Raw genomic sequence first — 22118 nt, 5'->3', positions numbered from 1 at the left:
GCCGCCCAATCACCTCTGGGCGTCGGTGTTTGCCTGACCGGGCCCCGACATGTGCTGAGTCGAAGGCTCGAGCTTATCCCTTTTCACCACCAAAAAATATCGAACAACTTGTTCAAGATTCTGTCTTCCTTCCCTCTCTCCGAATTTCGTCATATTCGAGCTCCTCTGGGCCGTTGTTTTTGTCCTTGTTTGCGGATATCTCTCTTCGTTGCAGCGTTGGGGTTTCGGGTACTTCTTTCACCGACTTGCGGACTTTTCTCAGCTCAGGGGCAACCACCGTTCACTCCCCTGAAGGGCTATTTCACAGCTCTCTTTTCGACAAGGAACAGCTTGTTTTAATAATTTCCTCGACAGTATCCGGTCATTGTCCTGTACTCTCCAGCATTCAAAGTCGGCCAGGATCAATATGTCTGCATACATCCGTCCTTCAATCAAGGCTGCTGGTGTTGCAGCGGCGGGCGCCACAGCTGGCTACACGGCGTGTCATTACTGGAACACGACCTTCTTCCAATTTAACACAGTTCACGCCGAATCACCTCCTTCAGATGCCAAGGCAGCACTGAAGAAGATGAATTGGAAGGGGTTCACGGAGCTCAAGCTGGAAAAAGCTGAAATGGTCAATCACAATGTCAAAAGACTGACTTTTGCTCTACCTGACGATTCATCAATCACCGGCATTCCACCAGTCAGTACGTAGAAATTGTTTTCCGTCTGTCGGAATCCAAATCCTCTAACTCTTCAACAGCATCTCTCCTGACTAGACATACGCCCGAAGGTGCCTGGATTCCGGTCTTCCGGCCATACACACCTGTCAGCGCCAATGGTAAGTTCTTGATCTGCCTTTGGTTGCAGTGGACCTTCTGGGGCTAATTTTATCATCTCCAAGACCAACCTGGATATGTGACGTTCATGGTCAAGAGGTATCCCAACGGCAAGGGGTCCGGCAAAATGCACTCTCTGAAACCTGGTGATTCAATGCTGTTCAAGCCACTTCACGAGTTCGACTACAAGCCGAATCAGTACTCCGCCATGACCTTCATTGCCGGAGGATCTGGCATCACCCCCATCTACCAGCTGACCCGGTCCATTCTCGACAACCCGGAGGACAAGACCAAGATTGCCCTGGTCTATGCGAACAACACCGAGGAGGATATTTTGCTGAAACGAGAATTTGACGAACTGGCGCAGCAATTCCCCGACCGCTTCACCAGGACCTACACCGTCAGCAAAATCACGCCGGAAAATGAGGGTCGCTACCACCAAGGCTATGTGGACAAGACCATGTTGAGCCAAGTGATGCCTCACAAGATGAACGAACAGAATGTCAAGGTTCTCGTTAGTGGACCTCCTGCCATGATTGAAGCTGTGGCCGGCGCCAAAGGCGGCTTCGGATGGACGCAGGGCAGTCTGGGCGGGATCCTCGGAGAGCTAGGATACACCAAGGAAGAAGTGCACAAGTTTTAGAGATTTATCACATTGCCGTGGTGAGGGTGTTCTCAATTCGATGTCTATATTACTAGAACCGGGGTGAACTTTGACTTCTTGCACCAGGCGCTTTGGGGGGCGCTAGACATAGAATAGATAGACAAATACCAGAGGGTGAGGCGAGGGGCAAGCGGCTAATCTTCTCGCCTTGGAGTCCAGTTGCGAGTATTCAATGTTCCCAAGCATCATTGATTGTGATTTTCGGCGTAGGAATTTAGTGTTTGACACTCTTGGCTCATTATGTGGTGTCGAGGTATGGTCGACCTGATAGCCCTTTGGTGGTGCGGTAACCCCTCAGGATCATGGCGGACCCTCCTCGATCAACGTGCCCAATTCCAATGGCCTGGATGATAGCAGATATGGATCACAACCTAGGACTGAAGAACAGCCCGCCTGAGACCGGCTGGAGGCTAAACAATTCACTCATGGAGGCGACCAAACAGGGCAATGACACTGGATGATAGCAATGGAAGTTCTCGGAGCTTGTTCGTCCGCCCGGCCCGGTAGCTGTCGGTTGGGTGGTTGCATCATCCAAACCTCGCCCTTCCCAACCCTCTGCGCTCCGCTGTTCCACACATGCTTCTCACAAGCTTACCCCGTCCCATGTTCCCATCTCTATCGCCTACGCAATTCTGCGTCCGCGTTGGAATCAGCGAACCAGACACAAGAGGGTCGGCGCCGGAAATGGAAGGAACCCACTAAGAAACACCTGGGACGCGTTTGCTTTGTTCGCTACTCTCTCGTGTGAAGAGAAGGTGACGTCCCGTGCCCTTCCTTGACCATGCAGGCCTTTGGTGAGTTCTTTATGTTTTCTTCTTGATCGATGGTGATGGTGATGATGGTGGAAATTCCTCCTCCATGCTCCGAGGAACATGCTGCGGAAGCAAGCGCTGATCAATCTGACATTCTCAGTCCCCAAGAACCGCAAGGTATGTATATGCGCCGCCGGTTATCTTCGCCGTCGTCTTGCGCCACCCACCACCCCACTGATGTTTCTCTCCAACACGGTTGCTGATCGAGAGGGTTAATCGTTCTAGCCGAAATTCGATCTCACCCTGCGCATTATCGACTTGACCAACATCCCCCTGATCTACGGAACCGCCTGTGTGAGGTGGCACCTCTCCTCTTCCAATGCCGCGGAGCACCGCGGGCGCACCGATAAGGCCCCGATCGAAGAACACAAGGCGACATGGGACTACTGCAAGGAGATACCGGTGCGGCTGACCATCGACAAGACGGGCATGCTCCAGGAGTGCGACATCCACTTTGAAGTCCTCCAGGAGTTCCATGAAGGCGGAAGAGGTGGTCGTGTACATCTGGGCAATGTGAAGCTCAACCTGGCCGAATACACTCGACTGTCCGACCTATCACCGGCAGACCGTGATCCTCAAGATGAAGCCGACGACGGAAGCATCACGAGAAGATACCTCTTGCAAGACAGCAAGGTCAACAGCACGCTGAAGATCGGGATTAGAATGAAACAGACCGAGGGTGACTCAAATTTCATCGCACCTCCACTGAGGTCGGCCATGGTGGTAGGAGGCATCGCGGGAGTTTTGACGACAGAGGCCGGCGAAGGAGACGACATCCCGAGCATCACAAGCAAGACGAGAGAATTGTCAGAAGCCCAGGACATCTATCGAAGAACGCTGGCAGCGACATGGGCTTGTCAAGCCGGGGAAATGCCCCCGGATAAGCTGATCGAGAATCTGTTTGCCGGAGGAGACGGCGGAGCGCGGCCACACTCGTCGAGCAGTAAAGCCAGCAACCAACAACAGCAATTACAGCAACAGATCGCCCGCCCCCCTTCGCGTGAAGAGAACGGCAGCAGCTCAAGCGACGAGCCCAGGCGACCCGTCACTCCGCGCCAACAGCTCTTAACACCTCAGGTGGCCGCTGGCGGCCCAGGCCATGGTCACGGGCACCGGCGGGGATCGAGTCGAGATTCTCCTAATCTGCAAACAGCTGCCGCGGGCGCAGTGAGTGGCCGATCGAGCATTGAGCAGCAGGTCCACGCCAGCCAGCAGGAGAACCGCCGGCGTGATCGCCCAGAGTATCACGAGGTCACCGAATTTGATCTCAGGGACGATCTACGGAGTTGGCAAGTCCGAGTAAGATGATAGATCACCAGGCGGGTTGACAGCCCTCAAAATATGTTCTTTTCTTCTCGATGTTTCAGCTGTGCATAAGACGACGTGGCTGCTCGCCCTTTTTGCGCCCTCTTTTTCTGCTCGCGTGGCTCGCGTCCGTCCTCTGCACTTGGATATTGTACAAAAACTTTGCCGGTCAATGCCGTGGCTTGCAATTTCGCTCAATATGCCTCCTCAGGTTATCGACTCGATTGAAGGAATGACCACAGGCAACACCTTTGTACCATTGCGCTCCATCGGAATGCATCGTGTTAACGTGCCTCGTCAGGTCTTTCTCATGGCTGAAAGACCTATCACACCTTAGACACCGATGCCGGTACCCGGGGAAAGTCGAGTCGGGTCTCGTAGAGGAGAAGAGTACGGGATCTCGAGGCAGCAAGTTCGATTGTTCAATCTGGATTGAGGCGCAGGGACGAGAAACACGCTCCGTCGCGGTTTGTTCATCCTGGCGATTAGTCGTGCCCGTCGCTTCGACGAGCGCCTCAGACGGCTGTGGGAGAAGCCGTCGACCGCTTGCTTTGCCCTTCAACGGCAGGGCGCTCTTGGTCAGTTCTCCACAGATTATCCAGGTTCAGTTGACATTGCAAGTGAAGACGATACCCTGCTTGAGCTCCATGTTCACTCTCCGAATGAGGAGATCCCCCGCTACTCCCGAGGCACCGCGATCCCCTGTACCGTGGACACCACAAATTGTCCCTACGGACCAGAGCTTGAGGAAGGGTTCGGCGAAGCCACCACTACAATCAACGAACTGAAATGCGGTGTCACTTTCAAGGTCGTGGCGGTCGGAGAGCGCGCCGTGTTCGCGGTCATCTAAGCCGGGGAGCCCAAGAAACCCGGCTTGTTGGCCAAGTCGTTCTTTCCCGGGGACACAGCAGAGCTTGAAAAACGATGCTACATCAAGGGTGTATGCGCCGGCGCTTGAGGAGACGACTCGTCCTGCGCTGAAAAAAAGGTCTTCCTCCATGAGCTTGGGCACGTGTTAGGGCTGAGGCCACGAGTTCGCGCACAGCGATCCCGACGAGGCGAGGTATGCTCCCAGATAAGTGAGGCCGAACAACCACGCCTCGATCATGAACTACCCCGACGGTCCCGCTGCCTTGCACGACACGGATATCCAGACTACAGATGAGCAGAGTCTGATAGAATTCTACCAGCTAAACGACGGCAACGTCTAGGAAGGTTAAATGCGTGCGGCCGCAACTCCGGTATTATGAGGTGAAAAGCAAAGCCAAGAAGAGTACCGAATTGGGGGTGTGAACCCTCTAGATGATATAACACCAATACGAGGACAGAATGGAAATGGCTCAGATGGCTGCGAGACGTTCAGTCTATCTTCATGCCATAACGGCTCCAACGGGCCATTGGAATAGGACATCATTGAACCCACAAGGGAGAATCCTCTACGCTACCTCCTGTTTTCGACGCGGGGGAGGAATGTTTAATTTGTCTTCCAGGGAGCATTGTCGTTGGCATAGCTCCATGCGCCAGTCGCCGCTTTGATGTCACCTCTATCCCATAACCCTAGGTGCGGCTTGGTACCACCGAGGTGCCCACCTCCTTTTTTCTCTGAGGGCGGAGTACATGCTCGGAGTCACGGAGTTCTCGGTGCTGGTCGCCACGATGAATTAAAACTGCGTGCACCTCGCCCTGCTTCCGGCGTAGGGGACCCCAAGATGAGAATGCAATGCATATGCCACGGCATGGGGAGTGTGGGATTGTGTGAAGGTTGTGTAGGCTTGGGGGCCAGATTTAATCACCTCGATCGATCGGCCATTCCCGACAACGCCGCTATCCCTCTCTCCTGACAAGCTCGGGACATGGCTTGTGTTCGCAATACTCCGATCGCAGCGGTCGGCATGTCGCTGGTGGCACATTCACAGGTGTTAACAAAAGTCTAGCTCTGGAAGATATCCACCATTCGAGAAATCTTTGGGAGATCACCTCGAGTATTTGAACAGCGCATGTGTGCACTTGTGGAACAGAGGAGTTCATCTCGCTTGCCTCAGCACGAAGGCTCGAAAGCACATTTTACTCCATCTCCGACCAGTCTGGACACTGGATTCGGATAAAACCCCTCCCAGGATGCAGACATTCAAGCTCACTGCAACTGGCTACAACCTCAACTATCTACCCGAGTACATCGCTCTCCGTCACGGCTTCTTCCGAGAGCAAGGCCTTGATGTGACCGTCAACATTCCCACGCCCTGGGATGGAGTGCTTGACGCGCTCGCTGATGGTTCAGCCGACATGGCACTCGGGGGAATCTGGGTGCCGTCCATGTACCGCGACAAGGTACAGAACTATACCGTGTTCGCCCAAATAGCCAACCGCTGTCCACTGGCCGTTCTGCAGCGCCGTGGCCGTGACAACTTCCAGCTGTCCGACGTGACGGGCAAGACTGTGCTCATGAAGTCGGGCGGGGGCGCCAGCGTCGGCCTGTTCTTCAAGATGCTGCTGCGGGAGAACGCCGTCGACGCTCGATCCGTCGACTACATCCAGGATCTCGACGGCAAAATGCTGGGTGATTTGTTCCAAGGTGGCATGGGTGACTATTTTGTGACGGACTACCTCTCGGCCCGAGTCATGGCCTCACGCAATCCCGACATCACGATCGCGCTAGAGGCCGTCACCCAGGGAGAGGTTCCCTGGAGCGTCTACTATCGGGAAACGGCCACCGTCACGCCCGAAATCCTCGACGCGCAGAGGCGTTTCTGCGTCGCCCTCGGCCGGGCCATCGACTGGGTCCTGGAGCGCGACGCAGAAACGTTCCGTGACGAGCTTGCGGAGCTCTTCCCGGCTGTCCCGGTCGATGTTGCCGTTGCGGTCACCAATCGGTTCCGCCAAGAAGGCATGTGGACGTCCACGACGATCCCTCGCGAGGCGTTCGATCGCTGGCAGCGGGGCCTTGCCGATGCCAGACTCGTCAAAGAACCGCTCGTATACGAAGCACTCGTTGACGATGGGCCTTCGACCACGGCGCAAGAGCAGCGTGCTGCGAGCAAGGCAACTCTTCTCCCGGCTCAGCTGTAGCGCGAATGGTGCAGAACCCTCGTGGGCGTGGTCGGATCCGGGCAATTGCAATGGAGAAAAACGTCCGTTTTCAGAATCCGTGAAGAAAGTGCTTAAATTCTAGTCAGTGACCTCTCTGTCGTTACATCACACAATGCCAAAAATAAAAGAATTCTGAAGAAAAAGTCCTCAAGACTTGAATATAACTCTGTCACGCTGTGTGGGCTGTAATTCTCTCCGGCCTTTTATGATTTAGTTGCTTCGGGTGCAAGTTCGCCTGGGCCACTGACGAAATCCAACTGCGTTGCGTCTCCCTCGATTCTTCGACTCTTGAAAGAAAAGCGGACAACTACTCGGAGGCTGTCTGTCGAACGGTATCGATCAGTTTTTCATTATTAAGGGTACACTCTTACATCACTCGCTGCTGGTGCCGCCGCCGAGTGCGGTATCATGCCATTGAGATCCACGTCGCCTACATCAGGCCACTGTGCCGTAGAACTTGACATATCCCCAAATGCAAAAGGCGTCACTCGATCACAACATGTTTGACAGAGTCTGGCTCCCCCCAACCCCCGATGGCCGCAAAGTAGTCACTGGCACGCTATGGAGGTTCGCGCCATTCCCGTTGACGGTCTACGCGATCAAGTCCTGATCCAACAACCTGCGGCGGGTACAGTAGTGATTCGGGAGACCATTTGCAAAGCCGACGCTGTTGTTGATGGGGGGTGGAATCCTGTTCGGTAATATGCGAAGGTGATATTGAGATAGCTGTGGGGGGACGATGAGGTCCAACCATGTTCAAGCGTCGATGGTGGTTGTGATAGGTCTAGGGCCTGGCCTGCTTCGACCCGGTCGGCATTTTCCGAGCGGGTGATAAACGTAATAACCATTGAATACCAATTGAACCGACCAACCATCGGAACGATTGACTATTGGTTGGCATGGTTGTGTCCCAATACGCGTTGATAGAACTCAAAGACGCAGCCAGAGTCCTTATCTCGAGCTTATCTCATAGGTTCGCCGGTCCCGCCTGAGTTGCACCTCCCAGAGCTTTTCGTATAGAGACGCCGCAAATCTGATCATCGCAGGACCTGAATAGTGTCGAGCTCGCTGAGATGAATGGCGTGTATTCGTTGAGCAGACCCTGAGCATCCAGGCCGCTTGGTATTCAACGTTCGTGAACATAAGTTATCTTGCTATCAAAATCGCTCCCTGGCAGAGGCGGATCGGCTTAAGCCGTGTCTACGGTTACTTGTTTCTCACAGGTCCTGCAGATATGGCATATCTCACATCCTGAGGGTTATCACCCGAAACAATACTGTAGGAGTCTCTTGAGAGATCCCCAGATACCAACACGGGGAGAAGGAGGAGAATGCAGGTATATAAACGCCCAATATCAACTACTCTGTGGTCCTCTCAGCCGAGGAGTGCAACCACATTCACTACCGAGGACCTTAGACTGTGTACCGAACAATTTCCAAGCACATCTGTCCCCTGTACTCAACCCTGCGTCTCCTCACGGCCATCACAATGTCTGCCAGTCCCGACATAGAGAAGAAGCTTCCCGTGGACACTACCTATCAGGTCAAGGATGAAGCAATCGAAGCCGGATCCGCCAGCCAAGTCATCTACATTGACCCCGAGAAAGAGAAGGCTGCTTTCAAGAAATTTGACCGATATGTCATCCCCGCCTCCTTTGTATTTATGGTCCTTTGCGCCTTAGACCGAAACAATGTGAGGGAGATCAATTTCTCTGCAACCATACAGAGCTGACAGATCCGCAGTTGGGGAATGCTCGTGTCTTTGGCTTCGACGAGGACATTGGTCTCCATGGTCGCCAATTCGGCAACATCAACACCTTCTCCAGCCTGACCACCATGCTCTTCGAAATCCCCTGGGTTCTGGCCGTCAGGCGATTTGGGGCCAACAAGGCCCTGGGGACTGCATTTTGCATCTGGAGCGCCTCCACCTTGGGCACCGCCTTTGTCCAGAACTACGCCCAAGCCGTCGTTTGCCGCATGCTCGTGAACGCCGCGGGAGGCGGTCTCGAGCAGGGGTTCGCGTACCTCTTTTCCACCATCTACCCGCGGCACCTGGTAGGCAAGCGCATCATCACGAATAACTTGGCAATGTGTGTCTCGGGGGCGTTTGGCGGGCTCTTCGCGTGGGCCATCCAGCAGATGGGGACGCAACGGGGGTTGGCGGCGTGGCGATGGCTATTCATCGTCGAGTTCGGCATCACGATTGTCGTCGGAGGGACGTGCTGGGTCTTTCTTCCCCAGTCGGCCGAGTCGGCTTGGTTCCTGAATGCCGACGAGAAGGAAGTCATGCGGCTGCGGAAGGAGCGCGACGCGATGTTTCGAGGCGCCGGAAAGTTCGACCGCAGGTGGATTCGGATTGCGCTCCTCGAACCTTTCGTCTACCTCCTTGGTATTGCCTTTTTTACGTCTTCCGTGGCTATCAACGGGTTCAATGTCTTCTTGCCGACTATCCTCGCTGGTCTTGGGTAAGTTTTCGCTCTCAGGATTGAGAATACACCCAGAGCACCCTGCTGACGATGGCTAGGTATGCTGACCTACACGTCAATTACATGACCATTCCGGTATACATCCTTGGAGCCTCCTCCCTCGTTACTGTCGTCTACTTCTCGGACAGATTCAAGCGTCGTGGGGTATTCATTATGGGATGCTGCGTTCCCGTTGTGGTCGGATACCTCATTGCCGTCGGGACTGCCAATGCGCACGCTGGCTATGCGGCCATGTTCATCCTTGTTCTAGGTGCGTACTGGAGCCGTCGTCGATCCGATCCCCCCTTGTTCCTCAGCTAACCGCGTCTTGACCAGGAATCTATCCCATCTCGACCCTCGCCGTCACCTGGGCAGCTGGCACCCTGGCACCAGACGACAAACGCGCCTTTGGCATGCCCCTCGCCAGCTCGATTGGAAACCTCTCGAATTTTGTCTCGTCCCAACTCTATCCAACGCAGCAGGGCCCACGGTACATTCAGGGTAATGCTGTTTCGGCCGGCCTGACTGTTGTGGCTGCGTTCCTTTATGGCTCCTGCTGGCTTTTGTTGAGGACCAGGAACAAGAGGAAGGAGAAGCTGATTGCCGAGGGGGCTACCACGAACGGCCTCGAGGGGGACCAGGGTCTTGACCACAAGTATATTCTTTGAGCGTGGGACTGTTCGTGGCGCCGCATTGGCCTGTAGCTGGCAGTCTGGCACTTCTCACATACTGAAAATCCTGTGGGACATTCTCTAGTGAATGGTAATACGCCGCCTTTATAACCACCTCCACTTACCCTGGCCTCACTCTCGTGCCTGAAATAATCAACCGCAGACAGGGCTGATGAAGATCCGAAACTGGCCGCGGGCGGACCTCTCCCTCTTCGACGCATGTCTAGGTTTCAATTTTTGCACGGTGGGAAAGCCAACAGGACAGTCCCAAAAGGATCCTGGAGCAGTAGGAAGAGGGGCACGGCTGAGAAGTGACTAGCCGAAAGCGGCAGGCGTTCTAGACCCCGGCCTTCAACTCTATTACTTTCGCTCCAGTCCCATTCTCGACAATTACCTTTCAGACTGGGAACAAGCTAGGACAAGCAATGCCTAGGATGGTCTTGTTTTTTCCCTTCCCGCTTTGAATTGCCAAGTGTGGGCTGGAACGGCCGAGGCTGTATCCCTGGTTGGGTGGGACGTTTCTGGACATGCCCATTCGCCGTGACCCATTATGGAAACCGTTGAAATACATCGTCGTCAAACTAACGCGCTCGCGTAAGTATCTACATGGCCTCTCAGCTTATTTGACGGTAAGCCACTTCAAAAGGGGTCTGGAAAAGAAACTAGTCTGCCGCTGCCATGTCGATCTATTCAAAACTGACTCCGGGGTTATTGTTATTTCTCTCGCCTCCAAAGATGCAAAAGGGTCGACTGCCAGGGCCCATCTCTTTCTAACTCGACATTCATTGACTGCAGTCGACGACAATGGCTTCGTGGTGGATGCCAGTATGGTATATCGTATGCACCTTCTTTTGGGCGTCCTCGACCTCCGCGAGCTCCCCTTGCTCTAATCCACCCTACAATGCGCTGTTATTCCTCTCGGGCTTCCCTGCGGCGGAAAGCTACTGTTCCCAGCACTACCCAGTGCCGGCCGTGACGACCACTGTCACGCCGCATCTTCAGATTCGGAGGTTCCTGCACATGCGACCTACGACCACCACTTCGCACACTACGACGCCCTCGAAAACAACCACGACCTCACGGACGACGACGACGACGACGACAACCACGAAAACAACCACATCTCGATCGACCACCTCCACGACCTTGAGCACAACCCGGTCCTCGACCACCACCAGCGCGAATGCATGCACGGGAGCGTGCGCGACGTGGTCGAGCATCAGCAAGGTGGCCGGCCAGGTCCTCGCGACCCTCTGCTCGTGTATAGAAAAGCCTTCTACCGTAACTGTGAGTGATCCTAATTTCTGTTTCCCAGATCTGAAAGGAAGAGACAAGCACTGATGTGAATTCGCAATGCAGGTGACTCTCAGTGCATCTTCCACGACGACGACGACGACGACGACGACGACGGTCAGCAATATACAACTTGCAATTCCCCCTTGGGACGAACTCCGAAGCTAACGTGACAGCAGACAACGACTACGACGACAACTACAACTACAACAACTACAACAACAACCTCAACAATACCGGTACCTCTCTACCCATCTTGGACCCTCCGTTCTTATTCCCTTGGAGCTAACAAACCCGCAGACCACGACCCCGAGCACAACCACCACCACCACGACAACCACGACAAGCACAATCCCCACCACGACCCCCAATACCAACGTCATCCGTCCCACCGGCCCCTGCGGCCCCGAGCCAGGCTCTCCCTGCGAGGGCGAAACCTGCGCCGAGGACGGAGAACTGTGCGTGCTGGACACGGAATGCTGCGACGAGGGTTCGATCTGCCAGAACGGGAATGCCGATGGGTTTGGGACGTGTTTGCCGGCGGCTCCGACTTAGAAGAGCGCGCTAGATTTGGGGGGGGAGGGGGGGAGGGGAGGGAAGGAAGGTCTTGAAAATGAAATACTGGTTTTGAGAAATGTAATATGCCTGGTTTGGATATATACTAGTATTACGGGGCGTAATACGTCGTTTGATTTGGATGTTTTAAGCCGCTCACACGCAAAGAGAGTTAAAAAGTATCCCACGAATACACACACACATATATATGTGGGTGGTGTGGTGTGTCACGATATTCTCTCGCCCCTTATTCCTAGATTATATGTCCATCTCCCCCATCCCACCCCTCTACAGCGTAAACCCCATCTCCTGTCTACTGTCGCTCACCAACCGGCCATACTCCATGAGCACCCTCAACATGGCGAGTTCCAGATCCACCATCCGCAAGGTCTTCCGCGCCCACTCCCTGCCCTGCCGTGCGACCCTCTCGCCGATCCCTCTCCCTGTTTCGTCCTCGCTCAAGTACCTGACCACCTCGGCCAGCTCGTCTGCGCCGGGGCTGATGGGGATGAAATGCACCCACGGCACGAGCCGGCCGTCATGCCACTCTTGGAACACCGTCTGTTTCAGCACGGCGCTCTGGGAGAGGAGGAGCCGGTAGAAGCGGCCCGAGAAGGCGTTGCCGTCCATGTCCAGCACGTATTTCGCGCCGTACGCGGCCGAGGGGGCGTCAGCGTTGGGGTTCCTCCTCTTGTGGCCGCCGCGCTTGCTCCCTTCTTCTTCTTCTTCTTCGTCTCGGGGTGCGTCCTCGTATGTGGGATCTCGCTTGAGGAAGGCGTGGCGCATTGCGGTGCAGGCCGCGGGCTCGCACTGCGCAGATGGGATCGAGGTCAAGCGGAGGTCGAAGAGGCGGGAGAGATTCGACATGGGAGTACGTTGGGGGTGCCACACGTCGCCGGAACGCTGTAGGATCGTGGCCGAGGTGTTTTCGGACGTCGTGTGAAGGACCAGGCTTTGACGGTGCAGAGTGCGCCAGTTCTCCAGCGTCGCCCAGCCGCCGGTTGCAGAACCGGTCCAGTAAACGAGGTCCTTCTTCTCCGACCACTCCATGTCGTCGTCCTCGTCGTATTCTTCTTGGATGAGGTTGAGCCAGTACCAGATGGGTGGATAGAGGATGTCGTTGAAGATGGATGGCTTGGAGGGAGAGAAGACGGGAACTAGAGACTCGGTTACGGAGCATGACGTCGGGGACGTGAAGAAGCCGTGGGATCGGGGAATGGTGGGATTGTTGCATACGTCTTGACCTTCCGTCAGGTTGTGGATGAAAGGTAATGGATGGTCCTCCCCTTTGATAGAAGCCATCTTCCCAGTCGCCTCGTCTCGTGATGGTGAGTTGGCAGGACAGGCCGAGAATATGGCTTGCCGCAAATCTCTTTTTGAACAATCGACCCAGGACAGCCCCGTTGTCTCACGAGGTGGCTCGCGAGTAGAACTAGTTGACGTGGCCGCCTTTCTAGCGGCCAGCAAGGTCTCAGAGGAGGCGACCACTGTGGCAGATGTCAGTCTCCTAACGTCAATCTCCATCCTCGTCCCCAGGATGAGGCATTCCTACCTCGAGGCTCATCATATTGGTTGACCAGAATTGTCATATCAGGCAAGATATCGAGCCATCCAGGCTTTTCGAGCCACCGATCAATGATGTTGGCGTGGTATATTCCTCTGTGTGTTGCCTTTTCCTCGATCTGGTGATTCTTGATACTGATGCGGAACATCCCTGGTGCTGTAGTTTGGGCAGATTCGATTGCCCAGCGCATGAGCGAAGGATCAATCCCCCAGAACGGCTCAAGGCTTGTCATAATCGTGTCGAACTCGTCAACGAGGAGGTAATGATTCTTCTGCGCCATCTCAAACCACATGTCGAAACTTGGAGGTGGATCTCGACTGTAGCGCTTTCTGTAGGTCACCACAGCTTCCTCTAGAGTCTGTGACTGGGAGCGTATCATCTCTGCAAACCGTGCTTGAGCTGTTTCGGAGAGGATTTCGACTGGATGACGCCTGTAATGAGTGGCTTGACCTATCAAAGCTGTCTGTGATGGGTCGTTTCTTGCGCTTCGCATCCCGATGTAAGTGAAAAGGGGGACAAAACAAAGCAATAACAATTTTCGACGGCCGACGGACGCTGGCAGCAGATTAAGAAGATGCATTATAGCCACGAAAGCCAGTGCGAACCCGATTGCCCTGCCAGTGGGAGATAAATCGTAAGTAGCCATTGCCGATAAGAGCGTAGTTGCGGACGAGGTTACAGGTCCGAGGAACGTGTCCTTGACCGCCTAAATTGTCGTCAGTCAATGGTTGTGGTGATAGGCGGGCGATACTACCAGGGAGATGATACATTGAAGCTGTATGAAGCGCAGGAAGCCTACAATTAGCGTCGAGAGCTGGAGCTGGAACGGGAACGATTTGCTTCCATAGAAATTGTAGACCGTCCATAGTAGAAAGAGTATTCTTGATGACCCATATACAGGCGAATGGGTCCAGAGGTCTGTTTTGTTGTGGCTGCCGTCGTGGAGAAGAATAAATACCAAGGATTGCAGCAGAATGCACAGCACTCCTATGGTTATTGTCGACAGCGAGAAGGTGCTGAAGTCCAACACAAGAAAACTAGAGGATACCAGCATGATAGCGTAGAATGACCAGATAGGCCATCCTTGCGACATTGATCTGCTGCCTGCGCGGCGTTTGTCACCTCGTCCCGTGAGAACGAAGGGTTCATGCCATAGTTGAGGCTGCAACGGACTATGCCATCGGTAGAAAGAAGTGACGGCGATACTGACGATGGGCTCCAGCGGGAGACGTTAGTATGAAAAGTCATTGACTCGATCCGAGAACTCACCATTGACCACCAAATGTATCTGAAACTATGCCGCCAGAGCAACAGGGAGAGGAAAGAGGAGCTCGCAATTAACAGCTCAGATACAGCTGTCTCTTGCAACATGCTCGAGAATTTCCAGCTTTCCAACAACCCAGCGCCATCGTCGCTGAGCCTCGTCGGCCTTGATCTTCGCCGCGTCCAGCTGAAGAGGGTCAGGAGTGCCCAGGCAGTCCATTCCACGTATGATTCCTGGCCACTGGGCACAACATGTTGGCATTGGAGTACATCCACCAGACATCCAGAAACCAGACCCGCTGCGGTAGGGAGGAGGGGGCCCATTATCAGGGTGAGCGGACATAGATAGTGGCCGACCCTTGCCAACGCAGTCGATCGGCTTGCTACATTGCAAGAGGAGGTTCTCTTTCCTAGGCAAGTTGCAGGCGTGTTGGTGTAAAAGGTAAATAGGTTTGCTGGTGCAGAATCCCCCAAAACGCAAGTACTCATCCCCAATCGGGATGAAGGTGATGCTGCCCTAATATGCTCAACACCGGCTCACCCAATCCCAGTGAGCCTCAACTAACGAAGCTCGCTCGCCGCGGGGGACGGATCCCTTGCCGCCTTGACACGAATGGTGCGATATCAACTTAACGCATAAGGTGTTAGAAAGCTCTCTTAGAAGATCCTCCAAGTCCTCATCTGATGATTTGTTTATATACAATGCTGTGATGCAGATTCAGCTCATTCTTGTGTACTTCTTCTACGGCGGCCTTACCTTCGTAGATTGAAAAATTGTTAAATTGTAAAATCCTCTTAGCTGGTCGCTCGAGAGGTATCCCCCGCCTGGGAAGACCAGTATTTGGGCGTTGTCAACGTGAAGAGCCACTTGAGAAAATATACAGTCATCGGTGATCGCTAGACGCGATGATAGATAAGAATATACCAGGAGGATCCTGACATAACGCCAGGTTGCAAATACATCGGGGGTAGAGTTCAGCTTCGGACATGGTCGTGGGTACTTCTAATATACCTTGATCACAGCTGTCCGGCGGGCTTTGGACATTTCGTCAGGCATTCCACCGACTGCGACATGGCCTCCGATTCCAGTCCTCTTCCAAAGCTTCTGTCCGATGCAATATCCACCCGCTCACGGTCTGGGACCCTAATGTCGAGTCGCTGCCTTCTGACACGACCGGGACCCGGTGACCCAGCCTCAAAGACCAGTTATGGCCACAGCTGTGATCCGCCTTCCATACCCATTGAATGCACCGTTGGTCTTCTTCACAGGCTGCTTGACACTGGGAGGGGGACAGCGCAACAGCCTTCTGCTCGTCTGGGATCTGGTTTTCGTCGTCACTTTTGAAAACTTGATCCGCGGACAGATTGTCCCAATCGGTTTTCGTATCGGCAATGCTTGGCTTGACAAATACCACGAACAAATCCTTGAACCGATAGAATCCGGGATTCTGTTGGTACCACTTCCGATCAAAGTCAAATAGGTCCTTCATCCCCCGCGCGTCGACATGGTGCCACGTCCAGCTTGGTTCACACCACGTCCGGCTACTCCAGCTGATCTCAGCAACCGTTGCGAACTGCACCAATGGCGCCGCATTCCGTAGCTTGATCCCGGCGTCTCTCATCGCCATGCCCAGCATCACATCTCCGCAACAAGTGATGGTCGTTTCTGCCTCCCACTTCTCGATGTGCTCGTGATCGTATATTCTCTCGAAGGCAGCAGCTGCGCCGGCACTGATGATGTAGCCAGATCCGCCATGCGCAAAGATGAGTTCGTCATCGTAATTATTCGCAGCACCAATATAAAGAGGCAGGGTATGGTTGAGCTTATCAAGGGTTTGCACGACGTTGTGAAACGCGAGGAAGGTATCTGCGTCGATGAAGACATACCATTTAACATTGGGGTGTTTTTGATATGCCTCGTGTAGCATTGGGATATTCTTCCACTTGTCCAAGGTCCAGGCCTTGCCAGCATTGCCATCTAATTGTCCAAAAGCGGTGAGATTATCCCGGGCATTGTGTGCTCTGTGGATGCTGCGGTAGAAATCGAACTCAGGGTTGGTCTCTCTGTACTGAGTGGAGACCGATTTTAAAGCATCGTGTATGTCGTGGCTTTCGATCTGCTGCTCTAGATCGGAGAAGATCACGATGTTTGGAATGCACAGAGCAAAGGTTGAGAGAATGGGCGGGATGCGCACGGAAGCCTCTGTAGCCCCCGTTTTTATGACGACCAGGACATCGCTAGACCCAGGCAGCGGCGGACATGATGTGGAAGGCTCTATGTTGGGAGACTTTGAATTCGTGAGATCCGGAATCGTCGTTGTTTCTAGGGGGTATGAGTGGTATATCAACCAGATGAACGATATCGCAATGAATGTAGCGGTGATTTTGACAATCCTGGTCTCCCTCATTCCGATGACGGAGCCGATTGGTCTCGCACCTGGGCTGGCACGTCGAAATGGCTCTGAATCCACGCCCTCGGATGGTTCTGGGTTAGACAAGAGCTGATGTGCAATGTCTTGTGCATTTTGATTAAACGAGTCCCATGACGTTCCAGGGGATCCCCGCCACAATGATCGACTACAGAGTAGAGCTAAAGCGGCGGGCTTGGGGCCGAAATCGAGCCTCGGAACAGGGTCTCGATAAACTGGCTATCCGCCTTGCTCGATTGCTTCTGCCACTCTGGTGATGGCTACACCACTCACTTCAACCTATCTTGGTCAGCCTCACGCCAGCCATATCCCCGAGGATGACAGTTCTGTTTTGAGACCTTCGATATGATACGTCAAACACCCCTAAGGTCAGCTTTGAGTAGATACAACAACATCAACAAGAAACCCGAATAGCCTAACTTCTATTGCTTTTCCTGGAAGCACTCCAGTCAACTGTGCTCGCGCAAGTTGTCAGCATATTGAGCTTGTTATGGGGCTCATTTTAGCAATCCAGTGTGGAGGGGTGGTCTCTATTTTGAGACTCAATCGCCGGGAATAGTCTAATATCATCACATCAGGCAGGCTGTAAACACCGCCCTCGCTTCGAGAAACATTGTGCACAAGGTAATATCGAGCGTGTTAGGGTATCAATGAGCGAACTGAGCCGGCTGCTGCCTGGAAAGGAGGTCACCGCAAGGTGCTGTGATGATTTCGGCGATAATGCCCAGCGCTGACATGCAATGTCACTAACACCGATATCAACGCCATATAAACAAGAAAATTCTCCGCGAACCGCTGCTGTCTGTTCATCAGCAGTACTGTGCTTCAGTCAACTAACAATACGAACGCCCTATGTCGACAGGCCAACAATGGATGACCCAGAGAATCCCTACGCTGCCGCACACCGTCGGCCCAACGGACCAGGTGATGCAAGACCGACAGCCGTACAGATCATCAAGGACAATGATCGCACCTCGAAGCTAGGCGACCTCGTCATTCTGATCACAGGCTGCTCAAGTGGCCTCGGTGTCGAGACGGCCCGCGCTCTTGCAACGACTGGCGCGACACTCTATCTCACGGCTCGCAATCTTGTCAAGGCACGAGAAGCTCTCGGTCCAGACCTCACCTCCAACCCTAAAGTACGTTTGCTAGAGTTGAACCTCGACTCGCTGGCTTCCGTCCGAGCTTGCGCAACGGAGTTTCTCAAACAATCATCCAAGCTGAACATTCTCGTCAACAATGCTGGGATTCGGCACGTCCCCTTTTCCAAGACTGAAGAGGGCTTCGAGCGTCACTTCGGCGTCAATCATCTCGCGCACTTTCTTCTGACTCAACTTCTTCTACCCACGCTACAGAAGTCTTCGACGATGACCTTCCAATCCCGCGTTGTCGTCCTCACTAGCACCGCGTCCCGCAACTCTGATATCGTCTTCGACGATGTCAACCTCGAGGGGCCTGGAGTGTACACCCCGCCTCTGGGTTACGCCCAAAGCAAGCTTGCAAACGTGTACATGGCGACAGAAATCACGCGACGCTATGGCACGCCAAACGCTGCAGTCGGCAACCCCGGCGTATGGGGCCTTGCAGTACACCCTGGCGGGATCAGGACTGGCCTCCAGGCCCACTCTGGGAACAGTGAGTTTTTGACGTGGTATTACATTCGCAACATCATGAGAGCTCTGAACATCGGCAAGAGCACCAAGCAAGGAGCCGCAACGACCGTCCTAGCGGCAGTGGGTAAGAGATTTGAAGGGCGAGGTGCGATGTACCTGGAAGATTGTGGCCAGGCGGTACCAGTCAAGAAAGATTGGGGCTTGATCGATCCAGGATACGTCACGGGGCGGACGGATAATGAGGAGGACGCAAAGAGATGCTGGGAGATGAGCTGCACGCTAGTCGAAGGACGAGGTTGACGTCAGGCCGAATCGTATCACGAGGGTCTCTTAAACAAGGCCGTTACCTAGTGGTAGGCGAGTGAGGTTGAAGTATATTATGCGAAGCTGTTCTTCAATAGGCGGATGGGAGGCGATCTCAGAGGTATTCATGGCCACTACTAGCACCATGTGTAGTCAGTCAGTACGTCGTTGGCGGGGTCATCAGGGAGACGGTCGCGCCAGGGAATGCAAGATTTTGGACTAGAGTAGATAGGACAGGCGACCTTGCAACATCGGACAACCTATAATCCCATTTAGCCTAGGCCAAACGTCCTAGAGATCTCTTTGCCCTGAGCTTATTACAGGCCACCGAATGCAGCCACTTATAGGAGCATCAGTCGGGCAGATTCAGGCTGAGGAAGATCAGCAGAACTCCCAGGTAACTGTAAAACACGTCAGTCAGTTGCATGTCGGGGTGGATCCGTCATTTACGTGCCTGGCTGCCGTCCCCAGTAGCTCGGCTCGGCCCATTTTGAAGAGGAGACAGAATCTGAAGAACACAGCGGTGAGGACGCCCGCGAGAGCAAGTTCGATCCGTGGTGCGGCGTTCCGCGAGACATGACGGCCGATGGCATAGAGAGCGAACGTGGGAGCAATGATACCAACTAGAGCAAGGGTGACATAGACCACGTTAGCTCTCCGCACGACATCATCATATGAGTAGAGATTCAAGCCCATATGTGATTCATCTCGCTGTCAAAGTCCATTAATTTCTCGACAGGGCTGGAAGAACTTGCAGGTCCACCCTACCTTGATACCGCAACTAAATCGCTTCCAGCTATCCAGTCCCGAGACCCAGGAGTCTTGGACGACTGGACTTCGTAGAGAAACAAGGTCCCGTATTTTCTCCTCCTTGTACAATTTCCCCATAAAGTCTGGAAATTTGAAGGCCGCATTCTTTTCTTCTTGACTTTTCTTCACACTGTAAATTGACTCAAGAGTCTTTGCAATTGGCGAGTCGAGCTCATTAAGCCGGGCCTGCTGTAACAAGGCCTCGCCTGAGGACAAAAGACATTGTATGAGTTGATGACAGCTTGGACGAGAAGGGAGAAATCATACGGTACTCAGCCATTCTTTGGCGGATCTTCTTGATTAGAAAAAATCTTCGCTGCGCCTGTGTCATTTCTTCATAAGGCCTAGTCGTGGGGATAGAACCGTTCTCTTCAATTTCGTTCCAGCTGAACGAGGGCTTGCCCAGACTATCCTCAGCATTCAAAAAATCGAACTTCTGCTTCAGGTCAAATAACTCGCCCTGAAGATAGACCAAATTGTGCATGGCCAACTGGTCGAAGCGATTAAAGACCATCAGGAAGCGATCTGGGTCCATGTTTAGGAGATTTGCAAACCCTTGAAACCCCTGATTGTGAGGTTTCCGCTCCCCTTTCTTAACACCGCGCTTTCGACACATAGCGGGCACAAAGACGAAGATACTAGTGTGCGGGAATTGAAGTGTGAATGTGTTCAGCCAATTTGTAAAGCGAAGCATCGTATCAGCTATTATACCAAGAAATGCGGGCGAGAATGGACGTACGATTCGTAAACTCCGGTTTGGATAAGTCGGATGACTTTCTGGAAGTCGAAACAATCAAAGCGAAAGCTGATGGTCAGGCGATGTTCGCTTCGCGGTAGCAAGCGAGCTGATTTGCAGTTGGCAAATCACACTTCAACGGCCACCGCCATGTCTCCCAGATCAAGCAAAAATCAGGCGAGGATCTGGCTTCTCCTAGTTCCTATTGCCTGTTTATCGTATGACTCGGCTAAACTAACCTAGCAGCTGTCTATGGGTCGCGTTACAAATTGAACGCCTGCGCCCGTTGAGAGAAAACTTACTCGTACAACGGTTCCTCAATCCTTATCAAGTATCCTTATCTTGACCACTATGGTCTTAGGGGGGTGGAAAGACACTGACAACCCCAAAATCACAGGAAAGGGGATTGCTGAGCCAAAACTAGCTGAGCCAGAACCAAGTGACCCAGAAACAAGTCCCAAACCCAACGGTAAACGTCACAAAAAACGTGAATACCCAGCTGCCCAACCGCAGCCCAATAAGTCGGAACCATTTCCATACCCAGGGGATGATGGTGAGTTAATTACTTGCAGATTTGAGTGAAACTATCCTAATTTTGACCGTCACTGCAGACTGGCCATGTGATCTGGAAGACGCTACAGCCAGAAGTTCCTCCCAGAACAACGAGGAGGAAAAAAGACACGACGCACGCATGGCTGAGATAGCTCAACACTCAGAATATGAGAGATCCCAAGAAGAAGAAGAAGCCGAGAAGAAAAAGGTTGCAGAGTTCAGAAATCTCCAATATGCCTTCCTTTGGACAAGCCAATTCTGGTCTGCAGATAATCGAGGTGACCAGGATCAGAACAAGATCGATGAGTGGAAGACGATGATGGACCGGTTGACGAAGTGTGGCATTGGATCCAGCTATGGCGCAGCTCTAGATTCCATCCGCAAGCAGGACTGGTCCTCTGCTAGCACATCTGTTGAATCGGTGAAGAACGGACTCGACGAACACTGTCGTGGAAAGAGTTTCACGGTTATACAGAGCATCATGGGGAAGCTTTCACAAGAAATCGAAAAATGTAGGACGGAAATGAGTAACAACGGCAAGGAGGGCACGGAGAGCAAGGAGGAAGAGAAGGAAGGTAGAGAAGGTGAAAGGGGGAAAGAGGGCAATGGAGACCACGGAGGAAACAAGGGTGAGCAGTTACAAGCTGAGATCAAAGGGTATTTGAAACAACTACGAAAATAGCACAAAGCCAAGCGGCCGAGAACAGAGTAGGCATCTGCTGGGGGTGGAGACGATGAAGAAGTGGCTCTTATAGAAGCTCAAGAAGGTGAATTTCCTATCCGATACACATAATTTCACGTCGTTTGGCTGCTCTGATATCTGTAGTGGGACTTTCCAAGCGGCAATTTGCGCCTCGATGCTCGTGATCCGGTTATCCTGTCGACCAGAATTCAATCCTCCGACCTCTTATAGGATTTGCGGTAACATTGTCTGTAGTTCATGTATCATAGGTAGCAGCTCTTCCTTCAAGCTCTGATCTATCACACCCGTCGCGGGCACGGTCTCGATTACTTTCGTCTCGATTGCTTTCAACTTCTCCAGACACTCTTGAAGTTTCGAATAAAGTGACATGGTGGGATAGCTGCTGGGTGGATGGCTGCTGGGTGGATGGCTGCTGGGTGGATGGCTGCTGGGTGGATGGCTGCTGGGTGGATGGCTGCTGGGTGGATGGCTGC

The 22118-nt window shown here is 53.3% G+C and overlaps 8 protein-coding genes across 8 annotated transcripts; 5 read left to right on the top strand and 3 right to left on the bottom strand.

Moving 5' to 3' along the window:
* Positions 1-88: 88 nt before the first annotated feature.
* Positions 89-1653, top strand: PV07_09931 (uncharacterized protein). The gene is made up of 3 exons (XM_016397228.1): positions 89-689; positions 746-823; positions 887-1653. Exons 1-3 carry the CDS (start codon positions 407-409, stop codon positions 1462-1464), a joined length of 939 nt encoding a protein of 312 aa, XP_016244419.1. The 5' UTR covers positions 89-406; the 3' UTR covers positions 1465-1653.
* A 613-nt stretch (positions 1654-2266) lies between these two features.
* Positions 2267-3605, top strand: PV07_09930 (uncharacterized protein; the record flags this gene model as incomplete). The annotated part of the gene is made up of 3 exons (XM_016397227.1): positions 2267-2279; positions 2398-2414; positions 2523-3605. The coding sequence occupies 3 exons, from the start codon at positions 2267-2269 to the stop codon at positions 3603-3605; spliced, it is 1113 nt and encodes a 370-aa protein (XP_016244418.1).
* Positions 3606-5720: 2115 nt separating this feature from the next.
* On the top strand, positions 5721-6668 carry PV07_09929 (uncharacterized protein; the record flags this gene model as incomplete). The annotated part of the gene is made up of 1 exon (XM_016397226.1): positions 5721-6668. The coding sequence occupies one exon, from the start codon at positions 5721-5723 to the stop codon at positions 6666-6668; it is 948 nt and encodes a 315-aa protein (XP_016244417.1).
* A 1509-nt stretch (positions 6669-8177) lies between these two features.
* Positions 8178-11406, top strand: PV07_09928 (uncharacterized protein; the record flags this gene model as incomplete). Its single annotated transcript, XM_016397225.1, has 7 exons — positions 8178-8381; positions 8432-9153; positions 9213-9424; positions 9490-9808; positions 10789-11111; positions 11184-11234; positions 11297-11406. 7 exons carry the CDS (start codon positions 8178-8180, stop codon positions 11404-11406), a joined length of 1941 nt encoding a protein of 646 aa, XP_016244416.1.
* A 554-nt stretch (positions 11407-11960) lies between these two features.
* Positions 11961-13882, bottom strand: PV07_09927 (uncharacterized protein; the record flags this gene model as incomplete). The annotated part of the gene is made up of 2 exons (XM_016397224.1): positions 11961-13159; positions 13225-13882. 2 exons carry the CDS (start codon positions 13880-13882, stop codon positions 11961-11963), a joined length of 1857 nt encoding a protein of 618 aa, XP_016244415.1.
* Positions 13883-15512: 1630 nt separating this feature from the next.
* On the bottom strand, positions 15513-16978 carry PV07_09926 (uncharacterized protein). Its single transcript, XM_016397223.1, has one exon. The coding sequence runs from the start codon at positions 16905-16907 to the stop codon at positions 15549-15551; it is 1359 nt and encodes a 452-aa protein (XP_016244414.1). The 5' UTR covers positions 16908-16978; the 3' UTR covers positions 15513-15548.
* Positions 16979-18902: 1924 nt separating this feature from the next.
* PV07_09925 (uncharacterized protein) lies at positions 18903-20382 on the bottom strand. Its single transcript, XM_016397222.1, has 4 exons — positions 19922-20382; positions 19613-19860; positions 19299-19555; positions 18903-19245 (listed from the first exon to the last, which is right to left on the bottom strand). The coding sequence occupies exons 1-4, from the start codon at positions 20346-20348 to the stop codon at positions 19197-19199; spliced, it is 981 nt and encodes a 326-aa protein (XP_016244413.1). The 5' UTR covers positions 20349-20382; the 3' UTR covers positions 18903-19196.
* Positions 20383-20702: 320 nt separating this feature from the next.
* PV07_09924 (uncharacterized protein) lies at positions 20703-21755 on the top strand. Its single transcript, XM_016397221.1, has 2 exons — positions 20703-20943; positions 21002-21755. The coding sequence occupies exons 1-2, from the start codon at positions 20742-20744 to the stop codon at positions 21622-21624; spliced, it is 825 nt and encodes a 274-aa protein (XP_016244412.1). The 5' UTR covers positions 20703-20741; the 3' UTR covers positions 21625-21755.
* Positions 21756-22118: the final 363 nt, after the last annotated feature.

Source organism: Cladophialophora immunda (assembly GCF_000835495.1).
Source record: "Cladophialophora immunda strain CBS 83496 unplaced genomic scaffold supercont1.6, whole genome shotgun sequence".
Classification (NCBI taxonomy): Eukaryota; Fungi; Ascomycota; class Eurotiomycetes; order Chaetothyriales; family Herpotrichiellaceae; genus Cladophialophora; species Cladophialophora immunda.
Note: the sequence above shows the minus strand (reverse complement) of the source record. Positions and strands in the feature narration are given on the sequence as shown.